Source organism: Saccostrea cucullata, unplaced genomic scaffold, assembly GCF_032062105.1.
Source record: "Saccostrea cucullata isolate Sc308-1 unplaced genomic scaffold, CSIRO_AGI_Scuc_v1 ctg861, whole genome shotgun sequence".
Classification (NCBI taxonomy): domain Eukaryota; kingdom Metazoa; phylum Mollusca; class Bivalvia; order Ostreida; family Ostreidae; genus Saccostrea; species Saccostrea cuccullata.
The window spans coordinates 488,951-516,845 of NW_026935377.1; the positions used below are offsets into that span (position 1 = coordinate 488,951).

General features: G+C 32.5%; 1 protein-coding gene across 1 annotated transcript; it reads right to left on the reverse strand.

Annotated features, from left to right (window-relative positions):
* Positions 1–5,444: 5,444 nt before the first annotated feature.
* Positions 5,445–27,420, reverse strand: LOC134242642 (protein DDB_G0287365-like). Its single transcript, XM_062724747.1, has 24 exons — positions 27,280–27,420; positions 25,822–26,041; positions 25,327–25,484; positions 24,832–25,012; positions 24,430–24,606; positions 21,933–22,154; positions 20,828–20,932; positions 20,373–20,509; positions 15,867–15,939; positions 15,246–15,364; positions 12,842–12,975; positions 12,512–12,581; positions 11,580–11,717; positions 10,456–10,585; positions 9,820–9,883; positions 9,453–9,488; positions 9,148–9,282; positions 8,067–8,247; positions 7,644–7,859; positions 7,333–7,532; positions 6,907–7,074; positions 6,373–6,541; positions 6,108–6,179; positions 5,445–5,533 (listed from the first exon to the last, which is right to left on the reverse strand). The coding sequence occupies exons 1-24, from the start codon at positions 27,418–27,420 to the stop codon at positions 5,504–5,506; spliced, it is 3,276 nt and encodes a 1,091-aa protein (XP_062580731.1). The 3' UTR covers positions 5,445–5,503.
* Positions 27,421–27,895: the final 475 nt, after the last annotated feature.

Here is a 27,895-nt window from a genome sequence, read left to right on the forward strand (position 1 = left end):
ACACATGGCCTCAGGAAGACACCCATATGAAAAATCAAATTTTCAAGAATTATGGATAATGACAAGAAAAAAGCGAAACAAATGGTTGTAGCCGTATTATCAATAAATAAAACACCATTTTCAATGCATTTTTCAACTCGTGAATGCTGTAACTGCGCAGTTCTAACATGATTAATTTCCTCCTAATTAAAACAAAATATAAACTTAATTATTTACTAATTTTGGTCTCTAACAGTAGGTAATTAGTGCATTAGCACTTTGAGTAACTTTGGGCTAGTTTAGTAGGGTATTAAGCGCATTCTTGGTATTTCTTATTTTACACCAGATTAGATCCAATATGGCTTGTACATCCCCCTTAATTTTGGTTGTAACGCTGTATTTGGTTGGATAAAAAATTTACTTTATATGGTATAAAATGGATTGCCTATGGCACAATGACTTTCGTCACAAACGTATCAATCCACCTGACGTGACATTTAAATTTTGTTCAAATTGAGGTCATTTTGTTAGAACAAATATATTTTTTCTTATATCAAATGAATGAAAATTTGCGGTTTATAAAGCGTAAACTGCCCCAACCCAGTTTATACAGTATAAAATGGGTAGGTATTAAATTCATTCCTTAAATAGATTGATTGTTATTGTAAGTTGGAAAGGATGGTCAGAAGTTCGAATTTTTTATGTTAATGAAGTGACATAGAATGGCCAGCATTCCTCCCCCTTCTGCACACAAATTTTGTATGTGTGTAACGAGTATATATTTATGGACGACAATGTTCCCGTACATAGAGCAAATTTAGTAAAAGAATACATCGCCAATAACAACATAATTACAACATTATGGCCTGCCCAGTCTCCTGATCTAAATAGCATTTCGTTAAAAATAAAAAGAATACTGGGAACCTGTGCCAAATTCATAAACACAAAAGATCAGCTAATGGCGGAAATTCGGACTGCCTGGGAAAATATACCAACCTCCGACATTAAGGACCTGTATAGGACAATTCCCGGTAGACTAAATAAATTATTTGAGATGAAAGGCAATTTAACAAATTATTGAGGTAAGATGGGCATTTATTATTTTTTTAAACGGCTCCGAAATATCAAGATGCGCGATGTAAAAATTTCGGCGGCCATTTTGAAGTGGAAATAATTATGTCCCTTGACTGTATATCTCGATATTTGAAAAAAAAAGTGCAAGAATTTTCATTTATTTTATTTAAAATATCAGTTTGACCGAGTAGGGTAGGTGGGGCAGGATAGAAAATAACAAGCCGATACATGGCTTAATGCATTGAATCAAGTGCCACAAAAATATATATTACAATTTTACCTACTAAAATTGTAACTCATTTCACTTTATTAATATGTATTTTTTAAATTTACATATTTACATTTGCAAATGTTTTCCTTTATATAACACTACTGAAAGCAAGCGTTTTTATAACTGTATAAATACAGGTATGGGGTCAAGAGGTCATAGATGTACGTATGGATAAACGTTCGACGTAATTTCTCAGTGACGTCATAAAGGGTCGATGTGCGTTCAGTGGATTACATACATACCGTTGAAAAATAATGCATTTCACACGTTAAAAGTCACAATCAGGCAAATTTAAAGTATGAATAAGTCACAAATGTAAATATAAGTAATAAGGTATCATTTTTTGAGTTTTATTGGGATGTAAAACGGGTTGGCACATGATCAAATCTTCCATAAAGCCCGAAGGGCTTTATGGGATTTGATCACGTGACCAACCCGTTTTACATCCCAATAAAACTCAAAAAATGATACCTTATTTCTTAATTATTCTATATACTGGGCAGTATTTATTCCTCTGAACTAAAACGTAATCTTTAAATCGCCGATCAGTGGTGTGCGACAACTATTGGGCCAAAGATTTATTGGACCTGTAGTACCCATGTATATAGACTACAATAACAGGTATGAAACATTTTTCTTTAATTTCTGATAAGTCAATAGACTAGGATATGTTTCTTTTGGTGTCAGGACCAGAACACATTGAGTTATTCCCAGCACTTTGGAAATATCTTCTGGTCAACAGTACTGACTTATCAGACATTAAATAACTGTATACTATGATAGTATCATCTTAAGTTAAAGATTTCTACTGCTGAAAGGATATTTTAATAATTCACTATATTACGAGGAGGGTCTACCCCTGGAAACTCACCTTATAGAATACCCCCATTTAAGATGACATTTACAAATACTGTAGATCACTTAATTTTCGCGACACCTTATTTTTGCGAGATAGTCACTGACGATTTATTAGCGAGACAAATTTTTCACGAATTGTGGTTATTTCTCTATATCATCTTAAGGAATTCCATTATACACGAGAATGAAATTTTCCCGAGCATACCGTCTCGCGAAATTACGCGAAAATCAAGTTCTTGCGAATAAAAAGTGATTTACAGCATATGATTCATTGGTTAACATCTTCCACTTTGAAGAGATTTGATCGACTATGAAAGAGAATGGGAATGACCCAGGGATATGTTTATTAATTGGAATATTCGATTTATTTTAAAATTCTTCTATGAAAGAGAATGGGAATGACCCAGGGATATGTTTATCCTTTGGAATATTCGATTTATTTTAAAATTCTTCTATGAAAGAGAATGGGAATGACCCAGGGATATGTTTATCCTTTGGAATATTCGATTTATTTTAAAATTCTTCTATGAAAGAGAATGGGAATGACCCAGGGATATGTTTATCCATTGGAATATTCGATTTATTTTAAAATTCTTCTATGAAAGAGAATGGGAATGACCCAGGGATATGTTTATCCATTGGAATATTCGATTTATTTTAAAATTCTTCTATGAAAGAGAATGGGAATGACCCAGGGATATGTTTATTAATTGGAATATTCGATTTATTTTAAACTTCTTCTATGAAAGAGAATGGGAATGACCCAGGGATATGTTTATCCATTGGAATATTCGATTTATTTTAAAATTCTTCTATGAAAAGAGAATGACCCAGGGATATGTTTATCCATTGGAATATTCGATTTATTTTAAAATTCTTCAGGATATGTTTATCCATGTTTAAAATTCCTATTGGGAATGACCCAGGGATATGAATATTCGATTTATTTTAAAATTCTTCTATGAAAGAGAATGGGAATGACCCAGATATGTTTATTAATTGGAATATTCGATTTATTTTAAACTTCTTCTATGAAAGAGAATGGGAATGACCCAGGGATATGTTTATCCATTGGAATATTCGATTTATTTTAAAATTCTTCTATGAAAGAGAATGGGAATGACCCAGGGATATGTTTATCCATTGGAATATTCGATTTATTTTAAAATTCTTCTATGAAAGAGAATGGGAATGACCCAGGGATATGTTTATCCATTGGAATATTCGATTTATTTTAAAATTCTTCTATGAAAGAGAATGGGAATGACCCAGGGATATGTTTATCCATTGGAATATTCGATTTATTTTAAAATTCTTCTATGAAAGAGAATGGGAATGACCCAGGGATATGTTTATCCATTGGAATATTCGATTTATTTTAAAATTCTTCTATGAAAGAGAATGGGAATGACCCAGGGATATGTTTATCCATTGGAATATTCGATTTATTTTAAAATTCTTCTATGAAAGAGAATGGGAATGACCCAGGGATATGTTTATCCATTGGAATATTCGATTTATTTTAAAATTCTTCTATGAAAGAGAATGGGAATGACCCAGGGATATGTTTTTCCATTGGAATATTCGATTTATTTTAAAATTTGAAGCAAAAAGACAGGGTCGCTTATGGAGCCTGTAGGTATTGTAACCATCATGGCACAACCTGCACCATCATTAAAGGGACTGACACAATTTTGAATCACATGCAATGAAACCAAATATTAAAGTTCTGAGGTTTATACGAGGGTTGATCCAAAAGTAATGTCACAGCGTCCATATCTTTTATATTTGGCGTCATATCATCAAATATAATATACCAAAAGATGCACAAATATAAATTGAATTTAACTTGAATTTTTCATTCAATAATGTTTAACTGAATTTATTTTATAGATGTTTAAAACATAGAACATATGGGGGGTCGCCGCGTCACAACCGAACGTCACAAATTAAAGTGTACTTTTTTTTAATTAAAGAAGACAAACACATTAAAAAACATCTAATAAAAGCGCCTAATCACAAAATATTTGAAAAGACAAAAAATTACAGCATTTTTTAGTCTTAAGTTGCAAAGTATATGACATAATTGCTATTTTTTATTTAAAAAACATCGTTGTTTTACTCCGGTGCATTGCATTGAAAAAAAAGGAAATGCCGAAATGGGCAAACAAAGCCAGAACAAACTGTAATGCATTTTACCTTCAAAATGAAGAAATCGCCAGAAGAGACAGTAACGTTGATTCACCAGTCTCACAGAGGAAAGAATGCAAATAAGAGACTTGTTTAGATAGTTTCAGCGATTTTGGATGGGTGATGGGTCATTGAATGCTCAGCAGATGACAAGAAGAGCGAAAGATGAGAGGACGGACGGAAACGTTCAATGGTGTGTGGCGTTGTCAAAAAAGACAGACGGTTAGACCGATATGTGAAATTTTAAGTTGGTCTTATGCTACTGTTCAAAGAATTTTGACAGAAGAATTAATTACAGAAAGAGTGAGTGTACGATGGGTAGCAAGTTTTCTTTAAGAAGGTGAAATTTGTGAACGTGTTCGTGGATCTCTCATATTTTTAATGAAACGAAGGGAAGAGTTTAAATGTACGACGTCGTGTATCCGTCATATGACGTTATTTAGGTGCGGCGACTACCATAATCGCAATTTGTATATAATCCGATATTTTGAAAAGCATAAATCATGCTGAATTGAAATTTTCAGGTCTGATTTGAAATAAATGTAGCTTTCATCATTAATAATTTTGTTGTTTTACGTCGACGGGTAGCGATTTTATCGAAGTTGTGACATTACTTTGGGATCAACCCTCGTATTTCTCATTGTAAAAAAATACCATCGATGACTATAAATTTTGCAAGATAATTTCAGCACGTTCGTACTTATCCTCAACGCTTCTTGTTAAAGTAGAGTGTGCACATTTTTAACAACAAGGTTATTCTTAACTGCAGTGATTTATATGATACTATAAATCATAAGTAACGAAAAGCATAATCCATGGGCAGATATTAAATAACGACATGGATTTTTTTAAAGTAATTGCGACATGAAATGTTACTACATTGTATTTAAAAATAATGTTAGTAGGAAGTTGCTGGTCATTTTATTTTACATTGAATTATATCGTTTAAGATTTAAAAATAGAAATTTTCAAAATTGATAATTATATATGTTTCTCAGACAATAAAAAGAAAATTTTTATTGAATTGCTTTGTCAACCTCATATTATTCTTTGTCATAAAAATAGAGACTGATAAATCATTTATTTCGTAGTAAACAGAATCTATGTATTACAGAAAGCATGGTCAGGAACTTAAGCTGCAGTTGATCCAGCTCCCCAGTTCTGCAAAAAGAGAAGATTTCTTTCAAAAACGTTTGACAAAGAAGGTAAAGAAGGAATTTGTATACAAATATATCCTGTTCACACTGCACCAAAATGATTTCAAAGGAAGTAACAAATCTTTTACTGACCACATCCTTACTAATAAGAAAAATATATTTGGGGGGAACAAGTTTAGGTGATGGGGATTAAAGGGTCAGCACTCAATATCTCCTGCTCCCGATTTATGGTATTTAAATATAGATCCAAAATACCAAAACATTATTGAAATCATATCCTAGGTTACTTGAAGGATATTCTCTTGCTTTTATTCTTGTTTTTCTCTCGACTGTATTCATTAAGCACATTTCTTTTAAAAATAATCTTGATATTTAAAAAAATTCCTCAAATATCAAAAGTAAAGAATGTACCATCATGATAATGTTAGAATCTAAATAAATGTTAAGTAAACTTACGGATAATTTCATGATTAATAAAATTCCACCATATTCCATATACATTTTACATACATGACAACTAAAAGTTTAACCCTAATCAATAGATATTTTATATTTACGTGTACGTGAATTATACTTACAGATGGTGGGCTGCGTTGTGTAGCGGAGAATTCATCATTCGAGGCTGTCGTTTCCCTCTTTTTACGTGAAGACTGACATTATAAAAAATTTCATTAATAAGATTGATAATAAGTTTTTCGTTTAAAGGATTGCAAAAATCTTTTTATACAGCATGGTCACCTAAGGCATTTAAATTATAGCTTACTATAAACTTAAAACTTTAAAATAAAGGTAGTGTCAGAATAAATTTGTACAGAATCCGTCTTGTTTATAAAAAGTACTCACTTGGACTTTGTCTTTCTTGTATTTGGCATAAAATCGGTCAGAGCAATCCATGTCTGTTCTGTCGCCATCTTTGTTAGAAATATATACATACGGGCACTTGTCGTCCAGGCAGTTCCCTCTGTCCGTATCTAGCTGTTCACGGACGTGCATGGCATTCACAAACACAACTCTTGATTTTTAAAAAAATGCATATATTGAAGCGTTTCTTTCATTTTCAGTATTTTTTTACTTTTAAAATATTTTATAATACTAATCGTTCTTATATTAACATAACATAATTATGACCTATTTTGTGTACTTAACAAAACACTTTACACATAATTATAACACATATGCTCACTCCTCAATGGCACCTGATCCCACCTCTGATATTTTGGAGTTCCATGTTAGCTCTGCTCGTATTTTCTATTGTTTAATGGCCTTTTGAGCTTGAATATTGTTTATTATCTCCATATATTTCATATCAAATAGATTACATCACCGCGTATACTTACAATTCTTTAAAACTAATTAATGTATAAATATTCTACATACCCTACTGCTGTGTCTACGAAATAGTCTCTGAAAGACGTGCTTTTCTTAAAGTCTTCATACGATGACACTGCTATACCCTTTTCCCATTTATTAAGCTCCAAATTGTACATAGATACGCTGGCTGTTGCTTTGGATGGAATACACACAGCTAAAGTTGCATAGTTGGATCTAAAAGGCAGTTTAAAAACTTAATACTTCCACACAGATACCTTTTTACTTTATTAAAAATAATTATTTTTGACTCTGGTTAATTGCAAGAATTCAAGTTACCACATGAAAACTTGAAGTATTGTAGTCTATGATCGTTAAGAATACAATTGACCAGTTCATATCTACATGAAGACTTCAAATAACTCAGAAAATATTGATGTGAAAATGAATAAATGACTTTTGTTTAGTTTAATTGTTTTTAAAATGATTATTTACTTTGACAAGCCAAGGAAATGAAATTTCATCCAGCGTGGTGCTTTCTTGGCGTTGGAGCGGACTAAGTAACTATGACTCCCTCCAAGAATTGTCAGGAAAGGTGCATATGACCTTTTGTCTCCCGTGATAGGGTCATCCGGGTCATCATCTCGCGAGACTGTGATCTCGTCAGTCACGATCCCTTCATATGTGGCTCTAACCTGAAATGTGTAATTGTCAAATTTTGACCTTCCGGATTCAGCTGCATCAGGTTTATATTTTAGGAATAAATGATGAAATCATTAAAAGGAAAAATATTAAGGTATACGAACTTGGCCAAATGCATGTGGACAAATCGCCATTTTCCAATTATCGACTTCTTCGCACTGTTCAGTCATGTGGAATGGTATAGGTTTGACCACAGAATTACCTTTTGTACCTGTGGTAGATCCATCAAGGTCATTTATGACAACTATGTCATCGCCGTCAAACGCCGTGAAACCGAGGTCAGTGGCATTTCCGTCGAACACTCGATTTCCTTCAGAAGCCTGGGATTGATAAAATGAAAATAACAATTTATTTTTGTGACTGTTCGTTTTTATCTAAAATATTCATTAAGGAGCAGTCTTAACAAAATATCAATGATGATTATTTCAAGCATACTTCTGTTCAAACTACTAAGTCGACCTAAGTGTAACAGATGATTAAGTGTTAATCAAAAGGAACTAGTTAGAAATTTTGATTCATTTTCTTACATCATTAAATCCCCAGAGAAGCCCTTTGGTAAAAGCTCCACTGGCAGCCAGTTTCATGTTGTTTCTTTGAAAACCAAGTGCACCAGCATTGTAATCATCTGTACTAGCATAGTTACCAAACCACGAATCTTCCAGACTGACTGCTCGATCATAAAACACGAAACCTTGACGGGGCTGGTTCCTGCAAAGTCAATAAAAAAAATAAAGAATGTCTATTTAAGTCACTAAGAACACTTCAAAATGAAAAAAAAAACAATTCACTATATGTTTATTATAACAGATGAGCAAAGTATACCATACGTTTGTCAGACTTTAAATAACTCCACTCCACTTAAGGTATCCGATCCATAATAGCCTCACATTCATTGAATTTGAATGCATAACAGACATATTATATTGGCTGAATATTGAAAATATGTAGACAAAATCTTCATATTTTAATCTAAATATGTAAGAGCGGATTGTGTCCAAATTTTTCACGTTGACCCGCCATCGAAGAGTTATCCCTCCTTTTGCTTTTAATCAATAAAATTTATTTTAAAAAATCCATTTAGTGAGTTATTATTTTTTAATAGTTTTTCCATTCTATATGAATTTTTTCACCATAGCATTTTTTTTATATTCGTAGAATTTATTTTTTTTTAAAAATAGTTTTTCCCATTATTAATTAATTACTGCTCAAATAATTATATTTTATTTATTAAATTTCTCCTGGTGGTGCATTGAATATAGGATGGATATTTAAGGTTAGAAAATTATACCTTTCTATGAATCGGACATCATTGGACTGGAAATCCACGTGACATCAAATTTACTTTGGTTTTTTTTTTTGTTACGAACAGTGTAAAAAGGTTAGGATCTATGAATTATGTTATGTGTCAAGAATAGTGCTAACTGCTCTGATTGTCTGCAAACAGTGTCATTAAAAGTAGATAAAGAAATTAATGTAACAATACTTATATATTTTCTGAATTTAATATATCTTTCAATTGTATTCCTGTCTGTAAAAACTAAGCTGATTTGTTAAAATAAAGATATAAGGGAATGCGGTAACCAAGTAAGATAATAAATGATATCTTACGCCATCATCAGTGGTACAGCCCGGGGATAAGTTTTTACCATGCCATTCCCTCTGATGATAGAGGGTTCTCCAAGGTTGATAGATTCTCCCATGAACACGCTGTTAGTTACCAGACAATGAGGACCATCGCTACTCCTGGAATGAGCAGAAAACACCAAAAAAAAATGCCAACTGTTGAATGTGAAAATTATAAATCTGAGATACAATTATATATCTGATATTGTCATCTACGTGTCGCAGTAGCTAAAGCGTTTAAAATTTAGAAAATTGTTACAATAAAGCTCACGAAAGGCTTATTTCTTAACCTGATCACTGCAAATGATATCAAGCTGTCGGAGAATCTGCAAGAAAAAAATCATGTTTACATATAAGTTAACTGAAACTTTTTTAAAAAATAAAAATATGTATTAATTTTGATACTTTAAACAAATCGGTAATTTTGCTAAATTTCAGACAAAATAGAACTTAACGTTAATAAAAAAAAATGCCAAGGTATTTTTACTAAATATTTTGTTTAACTATGCTATTCCGTTTTGTAAGCTTGTAAGTATAAAGATATCATATATGCAAAAAATATACGTTATGTTTTTGATGGTTGATAAACTATCATTGTGCATATGCATTTCCTCTTTATTAGCAGTTATACCCCTTTAAACGATTTCTAGTACTTACGACGATTGTGTCACATGGATATTGGCGGCATCAAACCAAGTATTGAATCTCTCATTCTTATAGGCTGAAACAGATAACAACCGCAACAGTTCAAAGAACATTCTGTAGACATATTTATTCTCTGTTACGTTATATATTGCGTGTAGCAAGGAAGGCTTTTATTTGTTTTATCCATTAAGCGATTGTTCTTATTCATTTTGTGTTTATCTACGATTCAGCGCTAGCGTTTCAACGCTCAGCAACCGTGCACACATAATGTCTAATGTGACAAACATAATAAATATATGATTATAAACTCCTGCTTTTAATTATGAATTGCCTTTCACCCCAGCGATTGTGACCGGTCTGTAGGGGAATCTCCTTTCTTCATGTCACCTGATCTTACCTCGTATGATTTTGGAACCATGTTTGCTCTACTTCTGATATGTATGCATTTAATGGAGCTTAAAGCTTGATATTTCTTATCTTTATACACTTCTTGTTAAACTTTCTAATACCCTACTTTGGTATCAATTTGATCCAAGGGATAAAGAAATTACCTAAAGGCTTCATATATGAGATCGCACACGAAGTCATAATTTGATTTTAATCTTAAATTTTAAAAACTGATTGGACAAAGGAAAATGAAAACATTACCCGTTAATCTGTTGAAGACCGCTGCCTTTGGGGCGGAATTCTCGTCCAGAGGATCACTAAGGGGTGTATATTTCGTCCCCCACCCAAAGGCTGTGTTGTTTTCTAGACGCCTTTCGAACAGAAGTCCAGCCTAGAATGATAAACACACAACGTATAGATTACAAAGTATCGATATTCACCTATCTGAATGTTTTACAGTTACTATTAATAGATTACAAAGTATCGACATTCATTTGTCTTAATGTTTTACTTATCATACTAGTATTAATATATTACAAAGTATCGACGTTCATCTATCTTAACGATTTTACTGATACTACTGTATTAATAGATTACAAAGAATTGACATTCATCTATCTTATTGTGTTTACTGATTAAAATAATAGTTTACAAAGTTTCGACTTTTATCTATCTCCATGTTTTACTGATAATATGAAAAGATTACAAAAAGTAGACATTCATCTATGTTAATGTTTTTACTGATTATATTAATAGATTACAGAGCAATAATTGACTTCTATGTTCATGGAATACTGATTTGTTTAATTTTCTTAAATGTTTTCTTCAAATGGTCCTTTAAGAACGGACCAGTGTCCTCCTAAAGCCTGTCACAAATTCAGTTGTATTCCAGTAGTTCATATTGGTAACTAACTACAAAGTATATATACTCTAACAAATAAATAAAGCATAGTTAACTATAATTTACTATAGTTAATTTAAGTTTCAATTTTTTCAATATTCTAAATCAAAGTTCCCAAATTTTCTATTAATTAGTAAATCATGGATCTCACGTTTTCACATACCGGTAGTTAATCAATGTTCCAAAGTTGTTATCATAATTAATCAAAATTCCAGTGGTTTTTACTTTGATACTATAGTTCACTATTGTATACTATAGTTATAATTCAAGTATTATTTTGTAGGGTAACACACTTGTTTTCACACTGGGATACAGAATGTTTGCTAAATCGTTTGCAATTACCTACACGAAAACTGACTTTACAGTTTGAATTACACAATATATGGATCTTCAGGTACCTAGATGCTTTCATCCAAATAGTTATTTATCACTAAAATGATTATAAATATGAGACATGAAAACATTTAGTTTACGATTTATTTACCACACGATTTGAGTGGACGACATTATTGGTGAACTCTCTGATGGGTGTTCGTTTGGCTTCGTCTTTTTGCATTGTTTTCACCACTCCGTAGGAGGCTCCAATAGGCTCGTCAGGAAACACGTACCAGATTCCAGAGTACTGAAAGTATTATGTTTATCTTTCTAAAACAATTGAACTAATGATACTAAAAGGCACATAAACCTAAGTTTCTTCACAGTTCCCCATGATAAAAAAAATCTATATATATTTTTTTACATTTATATATGTTTTGTCAGCAAGCAAGGGCACATCTTTACCTCATTTAGTTAAAAAAAAAAATAACTATAACTGAAGCTTCACTTTGTCAAATCATAACATTGCGTTTATTTATAATAAATAGATTAAATATCTACCAGCAACAATGCTTAAAAAGTTATTTGATATAAATTGTGAGTATGGAGCAAATATGGTAATACATGCATAATAACATCAGAGGTGGGACGAGAGTCCATGAAGAAGTAAGCAATCCTGTCGAATTTGCATCGTAAATAATGAACTACAAGTATGATATGACTTTAAATTGTCCTGCAGCCCTTAAAAAGAAAGTTTAAAAGAGTACTTTTACATAATTTATTTCCTTTTACTTTATCTCCTCAATCAAAAACAACTTACCTTTCATTTAAAGAAAAGTTAAATTGCATTTACCCTTGCGAAGATTTTGGTTGGAGTGACTGAGTGGTTCTTCAGAGGAAAATATTGTAAAGTTTTCAAAACAAGAATGGCGTGAACAGAATTATAATAGATAAGAACAGACGGATTCACAGTACCAAAAGAATTTACTTGAAAAAAAATCTTTGTGATCCATTTAACAACCAAATGAATCTTTCTTGCCCAAGCAACTACTATGAATTTTATTTAGAATTTGCTTTCTTTTTAATAATTTGTGAACTTACGTCACTTCCGGCAGCAACATTATTTTTCAAAGTTGTTTTGGGATTCGTAATCCAAAAGGTTGAAGGCATTCTACAAATATTATTTTGTTTTCTTAAAGTTATAGAATAAACTAAGTGCATCGTATTGTTATAGGTTGTACCAATCGAACAACATGCCAGAATAAGCTCCTAGCTCAAATGTTGTTATGATGTGTCAAAAACATATTTTTTAAAAAATTAAATTACTGGTAAATAATTGAAATTATACTTTTTTTGCCTGATACATTTATTTCGTCAATGTACTTAGACAGATAATATGGTTGTATCAAAACAAATACGAAAAACAATTACATGTCTGTTTTGGTCAGTGAATTTGTTCGGATAGTTCCGGCTCCGAGGTTACCACTTAATACTGTGTTCACCTCGCCACCTTCTTCCAAGAAGTATCCATGTCCCACGGCATTAAAACAGACATTATTCTCCACCTGTTAAAACAGATATTATTTCTACCTGTTATATACACACTTGTAGGGAAGAAAAACCTTTTCATTACTTTGTCACTAAAACGTTCTGAAGCACTGAAAACATTTAAATATCAATTTATTTTAATATTCATCTAGAAGATTTTTTTTTAAATTGACAAAGCGACATAAAAGAATCTTCGAACGATTTTTCATTCATATTGAGAACGGAGTCCATATTTTTCAAATGAAACATGAATGAATGGTTGAATTTACATTGTATTAAATTGCAATGATCTTAAAATGTCCTAAGGTCATTGTCAAATTAATATTCATTCAATGTTTATCAAACTTTTAGTATAATCTACCGTGAAGAACAAATAAGACAAACTGTTATTCATGAGTATGCCTTGAAGGACAAAATATGTAAAATCAGTTTAGATAGGGCCAGACTTTTAACAGGCAAATAAAATTGCCTGGTCATATATGAATAATAGACAATTTTTATTTGGCTGATTTAAAGTATGACTTCATCTGAAACGCATAATTTTCAGCTACTATTAAAAGAAAGTAAAATTAAAATATAATTTTTGATAAAACTAAAATTCATTTCATTTCAGTTTTAAAGGAATAAAATATGTGTTTATTCTTGGAATCAAACTTCCATCTTAATTGATGTATAATTTTGCAACCTCGTTACATTGATTTTATATTTTGAAACATGGAGATAACAAACAGTATTCAAGATCAAAAGTCCATAAAACAATACAAATTAGGAGCAGAGCAACCCACGGACCTCCAAGAAGTAAGAGAACAATGTTTGGTAAATGCCTTTAGCTTTCAGTGTATGAGATTGAAATTCACAAATTTGATGAACAAATTTTGTGTTATTGAAATGTATGAAAGCATGTCAAGCAAAATGTCTTCCTGCGAAAGACTATTTTATGTTTTAAAACTATTAATTGATAATGAAATCTAGAAATTTTGAGATGAACACAACAAGCACTTCAATACTCATTCATAAATACTGGCAGTCATATGATGTTTGTGATATGGACACTGAAAAAATAAACATCAACTATTTCTTCAAAAGATATGAAAGTTATGTTATAAAAATTACCTATAAATATTACGAGTCTCTCTCCATATGTTGTTAGCCTGCGTAAACTAATTTTTCGCATATTCTGAAGATAAACTTTCAGAAATAATTGGAGCAACGACTAACTTATATGAAAAAAAAATGTTATAATTATATGAATATGATGAACTGAGCAATAAGTCCTCTTTGGTGTGAGTGTACTTATTCATACACTAATGATTTTAAATCTTAGTGAGCATGTTGAAAATTTTTGATGTTTTATATTCACTTTAAATATTTATTGATTAGATTTAGATAAAATAACAAATACAGTTTTGTTATCCGATATATCTGTTTTCTTAAAATAAAATGTTCAACCGTGCACGACAATTCGTCCAATCGATGTAGACATGTATGTTTTAAATGATTTCATTTTGGGACACACTCTGATAAGTCAAATACATTTGCTGGTGGTCATATCTAAATGCTCATACAAATTTAGTATTTTCATTTGCTACTAAATAAAACTTTATTTTATTTCTTTAAGGAGAATGTATCTTTTGTTCTTTGAATTAAACATTCACCTTTATAAATATATAGTTTTGTAACCTCATTACAAGACATGTTTAATTATATGAAAAAAGATAAGGAAATTTCATGCAGGAAATGTCTTTAGCTTTAGTTGTATAAAACTCAGTTTTGACTAAGTATCCATAGCAAAGTTCAGTTTGAAATTATACAAGAAAAATCTGTCTGTAGCAAATTCCCTCGGCAAATTATACTACGGTTTCAAGAAAACTATTCTTGTTAGGTTATGAACCTAAGAAATAAAACTGTTGAGTTTCTTTGAGATTAACACGTTAACCACATATGCAGGTACTAGTTATCACATATTATTTGTGATATGACCACTACAATAATTAACATCAAATATTTCATAAAAACATACGATAGTTTTTTTCTAAAGGTACGGTATATCTTTAAAGTAAAGTTGTCTTTCTCAATAATTTTTTAACAAAAGTATTACAGGAAAGTATGAAAAAACCTCAAAAAAATGAAAAGTTCCATAATAATTATGAGAAAATTGTCTTTTACTAAAGGCCCATAATCAACATTCAATATTTACTTTCTTTTTTGTCACGGGTATTATTCTCTTCCTGTTCGACCATATTCTTACCTCTTCACTCATATTTGCTATACATTTGTTTTTACTCACCACGGCACCATTTGTGGCATGAATAGTCACGCATCGTGCATTAGAATCCCGGATAACACTACCCCGAATATACGAGTTTGTGACGTCACCACACATATGCCAGTGGAATGGATAATTTCCTGCAATGGTTAAAACGTTAATTTCACATTTAAAAATTTGACTTATAATAAGAATATAAATCTTAACCAAAGGTAATAATCACATACACAGTAGTTATTTGTTAATGTCCTTAATATCAATTCATCCTATCTGTAAACGATGTCGATGTTTTTTGTAAATGCACAGATTGTTTAGAGTGTATTTTAAATCATGAAATGTAACTCTTTATTTTGTTGACTGTAAACTATTGAAATTATTGACAGTAAAATGTTAAACTTTTTTATTGTGAAATTTTCCAATAATTTATTCTAAAATGTTTGAATTGTTGACTATAAAATTGTTGTATGAACATAATTATATGTGCTCATGCTGTTGAGAGAAATGCTAATATATATTGTAGACTGCTAATGTAGCACACTGTAAATATTCATTTTGTTTAACTGTAAATACTCTCATGCTGTTAATTGCTTAAGCTTATGAAGCTATGTGCTTATCTTACAGAAGCAGTGTCCACATTCTTACCTAAGCTATCTAATTGACCCATGTTGACCAGCTCCACATTCTCGACCTGTGCTTCTTTAAAACCCTGTAGAACCTACAAAATTTAACAAAAAACGTGGATTTTTAGCAGAGACACGTCTGAACGAAGGATATGGAGATAAAAAACAGTATTCAATATCAAGTCCCTAATACAATATAAAAAAGGAAAGAGCGAACACGGACCTCGAAAACTTCAGAAGTGGGTCAGGTGCCATGGAGAAGTGAGCATCCCCTGAATACAATACGACCCTGTCTTATAAAATATTAGTATCTAATAATTTCATATTTTTTAATTACATCGCAGTTATTCACGCATTTCTACGATGAAAATGAACACAGAGAAAAGTAGAAGTTTAAAATCTAAATATCCAACTTTCAAATCGGTCGCAAAATAAAACATTTTATGTACTTTCACAAAAGGAATCTAAGTGATCTAAAATTTCTAATAATAGCATCCATAAGTGGTCACACACAAGAGCAATACCCTTACATTTCACAATCTATTTTTAGTAACAATGCTTAACCAGAAAATCTCAAAATGATATTTTCCTTAAATGATTTTAATATGCGTTGATTTAATATATAATACAAATGGTAAATACTAAATATAAAATTTGACTTGTGGATGCTACTAATAGGACACATCTTTTATTATTCTGAAAGTAGAACTTTTTTTTCTTTGATCAATCACCCCGAAGTCTTTCAAGATAAAAAAAATGGCACAATTATGGTTTTTGGTACAAATAGACAAGAGTCATTGATATGAAAATCAAAGAGGAAATATTGTATGCATATCATAAGATATATGCATGTATGTATAAAAAAAATGTATATATTAATACTGTTGAAATGTCATAATCAATTATCCATGATCGTTGACACGTGAAATTTTCTGCACGTGACGGAACAATAATAAGCTCAAAAGTCCATTAATGAAATATATGGAGATAACGAACAGCATTCAAGCTCAAAAGGCCATAAAACAATACAAAATAGGAGCAGAGCAAACGCGGACCTCCAGAATGTCAAAGGCGGGATCAGGTGCCAAGAATGAATGAGCATCCCCTTACACCCGCCGTGTGCTCCTTGTCGTGATTGGAAAAACGGAAAAAACTGTTGACATTTCAGTGTAAAAATACATTGTAATGGCCTAACAATTAGTATAAGTAAAAGAAATATCTCCTTCTGGACGTATCTTGCCCAAATGCCTGTTAAGGTACTTCATGCTTTAAAGAAGAGTATACTTAATCTTGGGAACATTTTCTATTTTCAAAGAATATGTCGACTGACCTCAAAATGTCCTTCTAAACCTAATATAAATAACTTAATTTCCTAAGGCTCTTTTCGTGACTATTAAAATTTTATTTCACGCTTTTGAGCCAACAAATATCTTCACGTGTTTATTGAACCATTCATTATATGTAAATGTCATGAACTAAGGTCTTCAAATCAATGTCACGCAAGCAAAGAAAATTACCTACCCTAGAGCATTTTTTTACAAAGTTTGTCTGGTAAAATTATAGATCAGTTTTCAAGAGTGAAAAATAATCGACACTGCGTTTTGATTTTATAATATATTGACAGTACTATCCCGTCGGTACATTCAACTAATCAGGACAAGTTTTTTTTAATGATAAGCAGTGATTTTTGTTACTGCCGGTAGCTGCTTGTCCTTGTTTTGTTTCATGAATGGAATTGAGTGAGAATGAAATGCTTCCGCTCAAAAACAACCATTCCACGTGTTTTATATAACGTGATCCTGAATTTCATTTGGTCGATCCATAGATATATCGACTTTACAGAAAAGCATATTGACTGCGTTCGTGCGAGGTTGATATGCTTTACTTTGAAGTCGATATATTCATCATATCATTTTTATCATTTATTCCAAGCTCTCTGATTGGCTCAAACTTGATCACATGATTAAGTATATAACAGCATATAGACTTGAGTTACTATTTATAGAATCTGAAATGCATATGGACTTGATGTTTCTTAAAATGGAGAAAATATTTTCTGTAAAACAAAAAATAGTACTGATTTCACAATTATAGGTAGTACAATGAACAGTGTTTCTGAACAAAATATATGCTTCGTGTTGTATTAATATTTTTTGTATTGCTCTGTAATTGATGAGACGTAACAGTATGCCTTGAATTCGGATGTACTTGATATTATAAACATATTGTATATATTTGTCAAAAATTGATAGAAAATATATTACAATGTAATCAAATAAATGTTGTACATGTACTTTGTTACATCATGTTAGTTATTCAATTGACTCGTATAAAGGAAACACAATAACATTAAGCTGCTTAAGGAGGCTGGGGGTCAACAAATTAACCGCAAATTAACCACCATATTTAACTAATTTTTTTTTAAATATGGTACATGTATCTTAACCTCTCAACTATCATAAGGAAAGAAAAAATTCATACATTTTAGTTTTAAAATTTGATCATTTTTGTATATCTTTATATGGAGCTCTTCTTTTAAAGGAGAAAGAAAACGAAAATTGTGCCTTGTTCTTACAGTATTTTCAAATTGTGTTTTGTCATTATTTTCAAATTGTGTTTTGTCAATCTACATGTATGTAAAAAAATAATATAACAAACGTAGCCCTTTAATTCGGTCAATCCATAGATATATCGACTTCACAGAAAAGCATATCGACCTCGCTCGGTAAATATGCTTTTCTGTGAAGTCGATATATCTATGGATTGACCTCATCAAAGGACTATATTTATATAAGATCGACCGAATGAAAGGGCTGTATTTGTCATAAAACTTTTTAGAGAATTTGGCAGGGAAAAATTGAAAAAAAAAATAAAGCAAAATTATAGAATTGTCATATAGAGATCAAATTATAGTTATATGTATTATGTCATTAAGAGAATTCTAATATGTAAATATATATTTTATCGATTTCAATATCTATTAAGGGTCTGTAAAAGCGCCAGAACTTGTTCTAAAAAAATGTTTCACCGTTACGTCTAAAACCGTCGCCATGTTAATGAAGTGTAAACAACTTTGCCTTTTTAAAAAGCACGGGGAACCGCTGAAAACTTAGAAAATGTCTTGGCATTCTCCAAATCTTGACATTTTCTAAATGACGTCATAATAGATATTCAATTTCAAAAACCGAAAGTAAAAAATTTGCTGTGGTCTTCATTTCGACATTTTATTTGAATATTCACTCGATATATCCAAACACCTTTGAGAAATAAGACAACACAGAGTTAAACACATCAGTACAAATTTTGACGTTTTACTGACTGTAGAGGACAAAAACAATTAAAAAAAAACGAGATAAATTGAACTACGCCATCAACAACTTTCCTTATTGATGTTAAAATTTTCCGAAGTTAATTAGTTGGCAAGGAAAGGTGTGTTATATAACCAAAGACATCCTAAAATATGATTTCAATCCTTATATTTACATTCTCTAATTTTTACTCTTTATAATTGATTATTTCAGTAATCTAAAATGTGAATTTAGCGCCCTTCCAAACTGGTGTGCTATATAGACGTAAGAGCCGATTGTGACGTTTCAAAAGTTAAGTCATGCAAACGAAAATTGCTAGAAAATAAGTGACAAATTAATTTAAAACTCACATTTGTTGTATTCTTATGTTAATTTAACAGGGTTAATTTTTCTTATTAAATTGTGTCAAAACAATGTACATTTTGGTGTTCCTAAAGTTTTGAAAATGCATATGGTTCCTACTGTGTATTCTAACGCGCAGTGACAAGGTTTCGCGTGTGTTATAGAGATTTGAACGTCATGGATTTCAAATAGATTTCAAAAAAGAAAATTACACTGAATGTAAATGTAGTGATTTTAACAACCTCTTTTATAGTGGACATTTCTTACATTTTATGGTCCATATAAAATGACCTTGTTAGCACATACAGCCTTGCCTATGGTCGTGTTTTGGTTGACGTGTTTCATATCCTTCGTAAGGCCTCTGTTTTTAAGCTGAATTTGACAAGGAAAGTTCTGTCTACCTCATCAAAACATTGGGTTCACGGCGAGAGTGACAGGTCATCAGGGGATGCTCACTCCTTCTCGGCAGCTGATTCCACCTCTGGAGATTTCGGAGGTCAATTCTTTTTTATGTTTTTGTTACACACATGATATTATTCTATTTATAATGTTTTTTATTGATCAATTTTGTTATTTAAATACTTCTTACAGAAGGTTGTGATGATAACCAATATACAAGGAGGGATTGGATAAGATAAATAACTATAAATAATGTGAAAAATGAAATGAGTTAACTTCAAAGGCAGTTTCGTAGGAGAAATGCATCGATTTGTTGATTATTTTTCCACAATTTACTTTTTGTGCTTGTGTGGAATGTGGAGGACTAAGCCCAAGATTGATTGACTTCTACCATAAGTTTTTTTTTTCAAAATAATGTGGAACAATATATGAAAATGATGTTTTCTTAATCTAAAATTGTGAACTTTAAAAAAACATACCTTGATATGCCCCCCGAGTGTCTTGCTATTAGAAGCCGGAGCCCCTCGGATTTTAATATTACGGCTCAGTAGAGCAACTTCTCCTCGCATATCGACGCCATTAACCATTTGTCCAAAGTGTGAAAACAAAGGCTCAACTGCAATTTAAGAATAAAAATTAAGATACTGTATATCAAGTCAATAAAATTATTATTTAAATTAACAGGAAATATTCTGTTCACTGAAAACAAGATGTATATAATTATGCAAAACATCTGGTCTTGAACTCTATTAAGCGCTTTTGGGATAAAACAGAATATGCGAGAACAAGATTTGTGTATTATATTTATTTGATATCTAATACATCCAGAAAGCTTTAAATGAAAAGAAAACTTGATGAAAATTTATTTTTCATCATACGTCACTAGTCAGTGGTTGCCGTAAATATTTTTATCAAATCGAGGCTGCATACGTACGATTGATTCTTGTCTCCTTCGTACTGCAGTCATTACATTGTTTAATTGTCGTCACTTCCGCTTGTTTGGGGTCATAATCGGTCGACAGGAGAACCACCTCATCGCCTGGAAAGAAAAATCGCTAATACATGTACGCCATACGCCTCTTACTTTGAAATATGACCTATTTTTGTATTCATATGAAGCAGAATTTATGCAAAATCTTATGCGTGAAAAGAAGAAAACACTCGCTGTGGCCTTCAACTCGACCTTCAGATATATCGACGACGTATTGTCAATTAACAATGGTAATTTCCATTCCTACGTCGATACGATATATCCAGGAGAGCTTGAGATAAAAGATATTACAGAGTCTGACACACCTGTTTCATACTTGGATATTTTACTTGAAAAAGACATTAATGGTAACCTAACAACCAAGTTATATGATAAACGTGACGACCTTAACTTTTCTGTCGTCAACTTCCCTTACTTATGCAGCAATATACCTTCATCACCTGCATAGGGAGTGTATATATCTCAGTTGATTCGACACGCAAGAGCATGCTCTTTGTATGAACAATTTCTAAAACGAGGTAAATTATTGACAAGCAAGTTGATAAAACAAGAATATCAGCAGTCTCGCTTAAAGTCATCATTTCGTAAGTTCTATGGTGGATACAATGACTTTGTCAGCAAATACAATTTACTAGTATCATTGAGTCAAATGCTGACTGACGTTTTTCATACCAATTGTTAGTCCATTATTTATACAATGAATTGACGACGGAGTTTTCCTTTATTTCACGCTCATGACAATGAGCAGAGGGCGGATGTGACTGTTCAGCAGGGGATGCTCACTCCTCCATGGCACCTGATCCCACCTCTGATGTTTCGGAGGTCCGTGTTTGCTCTGCTCCTATTTTGTTTTGTTTTATGGACTTGATATTGAAGATTGTTCGTTATCTCCATATCCTTCTAGATAAGTATCAAGTCTCTTATAAGTATTCCATTTTAGTTTTGTGCCTGAGGAGCTGATTATTACTTTAGGCAGAGTACGTAAGACTTCAACATTGCTTTAATTGCATAATATTTGGATGATGAAGATAATTCAATTAATACCAACCATCTTTCCAGGAAGTGACGTCACCAGTCAGCGATAATTTTGGATCCGCGATATCAGCCTGAGCGCTCTTTCCTCGTGAGTAGCAGGCACCACGTCGTATAGTGTGAACCCAGCTCCTGACGGTAAACTTGATGTTATTTTCATAATGGTATAACTCGGCAGCACGCTCCAGTTTTACCTTATCGTCTTTCAAAAGTAATTCTTGGGCTGTAGAGCTGTCACCTTAAACAAATCAAGGTATGACACATAACAAAGGACAGGAGCCATCTCCTTAATCAAACAATATGTTTGTGATCTTTGAACTATTTCAAAGAACGATTTCGGCGAATTTAGAACTAAAAAAAAACAGACAGAAAACTACGCCTCTGAGGTTCACAATTTTGTTGATAAAAGAACCAATAAAGATCGTTAGTTCTCTGTTCTTTATATTACTCATTCCAACAACTTATACATGACACTTAGTATAGCCTTTTCTTGAGGTCTATTGATAGATATTCTTTATGGAAAAAAATACCGACCGAGCACGAAGTGCGAGATAATAGTTTCTCTGTTTTACCCCCACCCCCAAGCTTTTACGGACTTCAGTGTTCGTGAAAAGTTGCTGCTGTAATACAAACCAAACCAAAGATATTACCTGATACTGGGATGCCAGTTTACTGTTTTATGATTTCCCTACAGACAGTAAACCTTCGCGTTTTTAAAAGATTGATTGATTGATTGTGTACTGTTTAACGTCTGTTACAACGCACTTTGAAAAATTACGCACTTTGAAAAAATTTTTCAAAGTGCGTTAAGTTTTGGGACCAGGTTAACGCACTTTGAAAAATTTTTTCAAAGTGCGTTGAATTTGGGACCAAATCAACGCACTTTGAAAAATTTTTTCAAAGTGCGTTAAAACTGTACATCATAATTTTACACCATGTAAACATTTAACGCACTTTGAAAAAAATTTTCATTAAACAAAAGGAATTAGACTTATATTTTAGAAATAGACAACAGTATTATCCCCTCGCAACGTATGATGGGATATAGTGATGCGATTATGTGTGTTAATACTTTATGTGTATGTTAGTTTTTTCTGTGTGGAATTGACGTAATTTGTATCGGGATCGATGTCAAATGATTTACTGAACATGCTTCCGCTTTGCGGTGCCCTTACTTTGATGTGTTTCTTTCTTAAAACTGATGGATTGAAGAAAACCAAGAAACGGAAAACGAAGAAAAGACTGGCTGAATTAAGGTCTATCAGCTCAACTCTTTATCATTCCCACCAAGATATATCTATTTCTATAACTCGTTTCCTTAAGTGTCAATGATATTTGAAAAAAAGAGCATTCTAAATACAGTATAAGCACTGTACAAGGAAGTCTGTAGTAAATCGAATTTTTGTTCTTTTAAATATAAGCACTGTACAAGGAAGTCTGTAGTAAATCGAATTTTTGTTCTTTTAAATCTCAAAGTCTATTTATGTTCATTTTCAGGAAAATCAGAATATTAATTACTAGCTGTAAATTCCTTATTTTTCGCGAGTGTTTTTCATCGCCTGGCTCTCAAACGTCAAATCGCTAGAATTATAATTCGCGAATGACGGTTAATGAACAGATTTTACATAGATTTAAGCACCAGAAAAATGAATAAGTGTTGCGAAATTGAAATTAATTCCTCGCTTATATTAAGGAATCTACAGTACCTGTCTGCTTTTCGATTTTTTGATTTTTTGAGAATCATTCCAAAATGTTAACTTTTGAGAATTGAGTAAGAGATAGGCGGAAGAACAATCATTATACTATCGTTCGTAGTTCTTTACGACATTGAATGCTGACCTTTTGACCCCAAATTCAAAAGGGGACTTCCTAAGGCCACAGGGATTCTGTTATGTTAAATTTCATTGCAAATGTTCATAGGGTTGGCGAGATATCGTGTGGAAACGAAAGCGTTACAGAAAGACGGATAGACGGACAGCTAGACAGACGGACTGACAGATAGACCCAAATTAATATCTCCCACTTTTCAAGCGGGGGACAAAATGTATCAAATCAGGTTCAAATGATAATTTATCATACCTAAGATTTGTAGGAAGCCATGCAGAATTTTTTTTCAAAGTGCGTTAATATGGTGATTGCACTTTGAAAAAAAAAATATTTTTTCAAAGTGCGTTAACCTGGTCCCAAAATTTAACGCACTTTGAAAAATTTTTTCAAAGTGCGTTGCCACAAACGTCCCTCTCCAGAATATTTCACTGATATGGAGACGTCACCATTGCCGGTGAAGGGCTGCAAATTTAGGCCTATGCTCGTCACTTACGGCCTTTGAGCAGGGAGGGATCTTTATCGTGCCACACCTGCTGTGACACGGGGCCTCGGTTTATACGGTCTCATCCGAAGGACCGCCCCATTTAGTCGCCTTTTACGACAAGCAAGGGGGTACTGTGGACCTATTCTAACCCGGATCCCCACGAGGTCGTTTTTAAAAGAAAAACTAGATCTGTATACGATACCTTTCTTCATGATGAAGGACCAAGCATCGTGTAGACGTAGATCGCGTACACCGCTGTTGCCCGTCACTCTCCCGAAGGCAAAGTTTTCAAAGATTTCGTAGAACATGGCGTAATTGACATTTCTGTGCAAAAGATGTCGTACTAAAGCCAATCCAACAATTTTACCGTCGGGTACATCTGTAGAAGAAGAGAAAAATTGCGTAATAAACAAAAGCGTTACTCATCATAGGCACCTAAGGTTTTAGTACAGTTCTGATGTTCATAGTTTTGCCCGGAAAATTCTGCGTAGAGACACAAAGCATAATTTAAAAACGTGAGCTTTGTCAGAACCAGTGCTTTTTAAATATTTTGTTCAGAAATGCACTTTCTGTTAAACATTCGCGAAGTTGTGAAGAGAAATACCGTTAAGCATTTCTTCAAACTGTTTGGCATCCCGTTCAGTCTCGCACTGATTTCCCGCCCTGGTGACAGTGTATCGACCAGCTGCGTACGCACGCTTCGCTTCCTCAAGCTCCCCGGATTCTGCGTTCCAGATATACATCACAATTCCTTGAAAGTGGGCTTTTTTGACACCATCTTCGTTCTAAAACATGAAATACCATAGTGATTCTCATAAAACGTAGATCTTTGATCCGCTTCACTGTATTGCTAAATCTGGCGATCTGGTGGAGCGGATCAAAAATCTAAGTTTAAATTGGATTTGATTCAATGGATATTTGAGCTAGATTTATTTTCGTTTTCTTCGTATTTCTTTGTTCAAACACAAAATTACAGATATCAATTTCTTTTATAATTAGAACAAAAATTTTAAAAATTATAATTACATGACTGCATATTATCTATGGCAACCCAAAGATTATAATATCCATAAATTCTAAAGATTTTTGATTTTCGTACGTAAATATCTGAGATCTCTCCGTCCTTCGCTTTCCTGACTGTCTGGGTCAGTTTACTCCACGGCAGTTTTTCATTCCCGTGAAGATGGAGTATCCCCCCGCTATCTACTCCAATGAATTTCTCTCCAAAACCAGTTATTGAAACATCTCCTTTATTACCTGAATAAAATGTTTACTTAAAAAACCAGGACATATGATGATACAGGCAAAAGTATATATATGTAGTTTTTTTTTTTTACTTAAAGTGATTGTTATGTTAAACTTTGTCATGAATATGTTTTTGCCTGTATATGATGATCAAGGACCAATTTTTGCAGTTTTTTTGAATATATTTTTTAGAAGTTTCATATTCTCTAACAGCTGTTTCACAAAAATTTGACGTCCCATCGGGTAATTTATTTTAATTATCAAACAATGCAGTCAATTATAAGTGATCAATTTAAAATCAGCAACAAGTAGTCCAAATTTCTATTAACATTTTCTATAGTAAACATACCATATAAGGTAATATCAATGGTGCTTTTGAGTTTACACGTTTCAGAGCCAAGATAAAGCGCCCCACGGACCAGGATGTAGCGAGTCTTGACAGTGAGGTCGACGTCCTTAAACACGAGGGTAGCGTCCTTGGCAACCGTGACGCTTCTGACGTCAACCGACGTATCCAAGAGGTAGACCCCGTCATCTAAAGTGACGTCGGTTGTAGCTTCCGGTAATTTCTGAAGAAAAAGACATAATTATTCGTCAAAATGCCATCATTTTATTTATACATTAAATAATTAATTAAGTTTGTTTATCGTCCCTTTTAAGATTTTTTCACCTCTTACGAGATACCACAATTATAGGGTCTTTATCTGGTTTCTTGTTTACCTTGCTGCATACTTAACCTCCTTATCAAATACCAATTGCAATTGTTTCCTTCGGGTAAGATACACATTCAATGATGGAATCAAAGAGACTCAACACGTGCTCCTCCTAATGGAAGAGGTGTCTAGTCAAATGTTTTCAAGTAAGTACAAACACAAATACATTGTATGACAAACGGATGTCTTCAGGTTTTTTCCATCGTCATTTTCCCTTAATTATATAGTACCATTCCACGACCTCCTGCTTATGGTGTTTATGTCTCGCAAATTATTCGCCAGCGCTACTCAAGATCTCGCTCTGAGTACATGAGTATTCAATTCTAAAGCAAGACATACTACTCACTTATTAGTTGATGTTACAGGGGTTTCAAAAACCTTGTTTACAGTCGTCATTTTGTACATTTTATTGTCGTTAAGACTTTGTTACAAATATAACTTATCATTTGGTGGTATTTTAGCTGACTTGTATCATACCAGTTGTAAAGCCTTTTTTCTGCACTGAATTGTCTGCGAAAAGTATTATTAATAAATTTTATGGGATTGATAACTATTCATTATCTTCAGAGACATTGACCTCCTATCTATCAAAAAAAAAAATAAAAAAAAAAATAAAAAGAACACATAAGTTGGCCGAGTGATTGGGTCATATAGGGGGTACATGTACAAATGTTAACTTTTGTGTTCTTGAAGTTTATGTCTTCACCACAATCTAGAAAGGAAGAAAAATTTTTGTCTTTTTGAAAATGAATTTATAATAATTACAGAACCCAACGAATAAGAGGTGTTTTTGTATGGTTTCTACAATCATGATACTCATGTACAATGTACTTACTTGTGGCCGAAACCTATCTAGTGTTGCTAATGACTTATAGTACTGCATAACAAGTTAAGTCATTGCAGCTCACAGGCAACTGACGTTACGTATTTTTCTTTCATTGAAAAAAAGTATACCCTTTACCTAATAATAAACGTTGTGAGTATATTTTTTTTATGGAAAGAAAAATAAGAATTATCAGGTGCATGTGTTGCAGATGTATTTAAAAAAGAGATTGCATTTCAAAATACTTTTTGCATTGCGCATCATTACTTACCCCAGAGGTCCAGCTGCTCTCAGAAGACCAAGCCTTGTAGTTAACGTCAGGCTGCTCATGTGGACAATACTTAGAACTTAACTGCGCAGATGCAGCAACTGCGAAGAAACCAAGAAGTATGCACAGATTTCTGGCAGCCATAACTCGTCGATCAGCTGTTTCAGAGAATTCTATCTTACGAAGGGCGTCCTTCCACGCCTTCGACCCCTCCTAGATAAATTCACAGAAGGTCTGAAAGTAAGTTTTCTTATATTAGCAACTTTATACTTTATCAAAGTTAATGACCTGTGAATAAGCGCCATTAAGTAGTGGTATCAGATCTATACCATAAAACAGAGCTACCCCGTATCATTGTTTTAGGGAAAACGTGATGAAAGAAAGTTCATATAAGGTTCAAATATCAAACATGTCCATATAAATTTAAACATAGTTTTTATCAAGCAATTTTTATTTTGGTAATTTTTATCGAAATTGTCTTTATCTTGCATTTGGTTGTTGAGCTATATTTTTTATATGTTTACATTGATGATGATAAATAAAGCCGAAATCAAAATATTCACTAACAGACCTACCATGTTAATTATAAATATTAACCTTAAAGGGACATGAACACAAT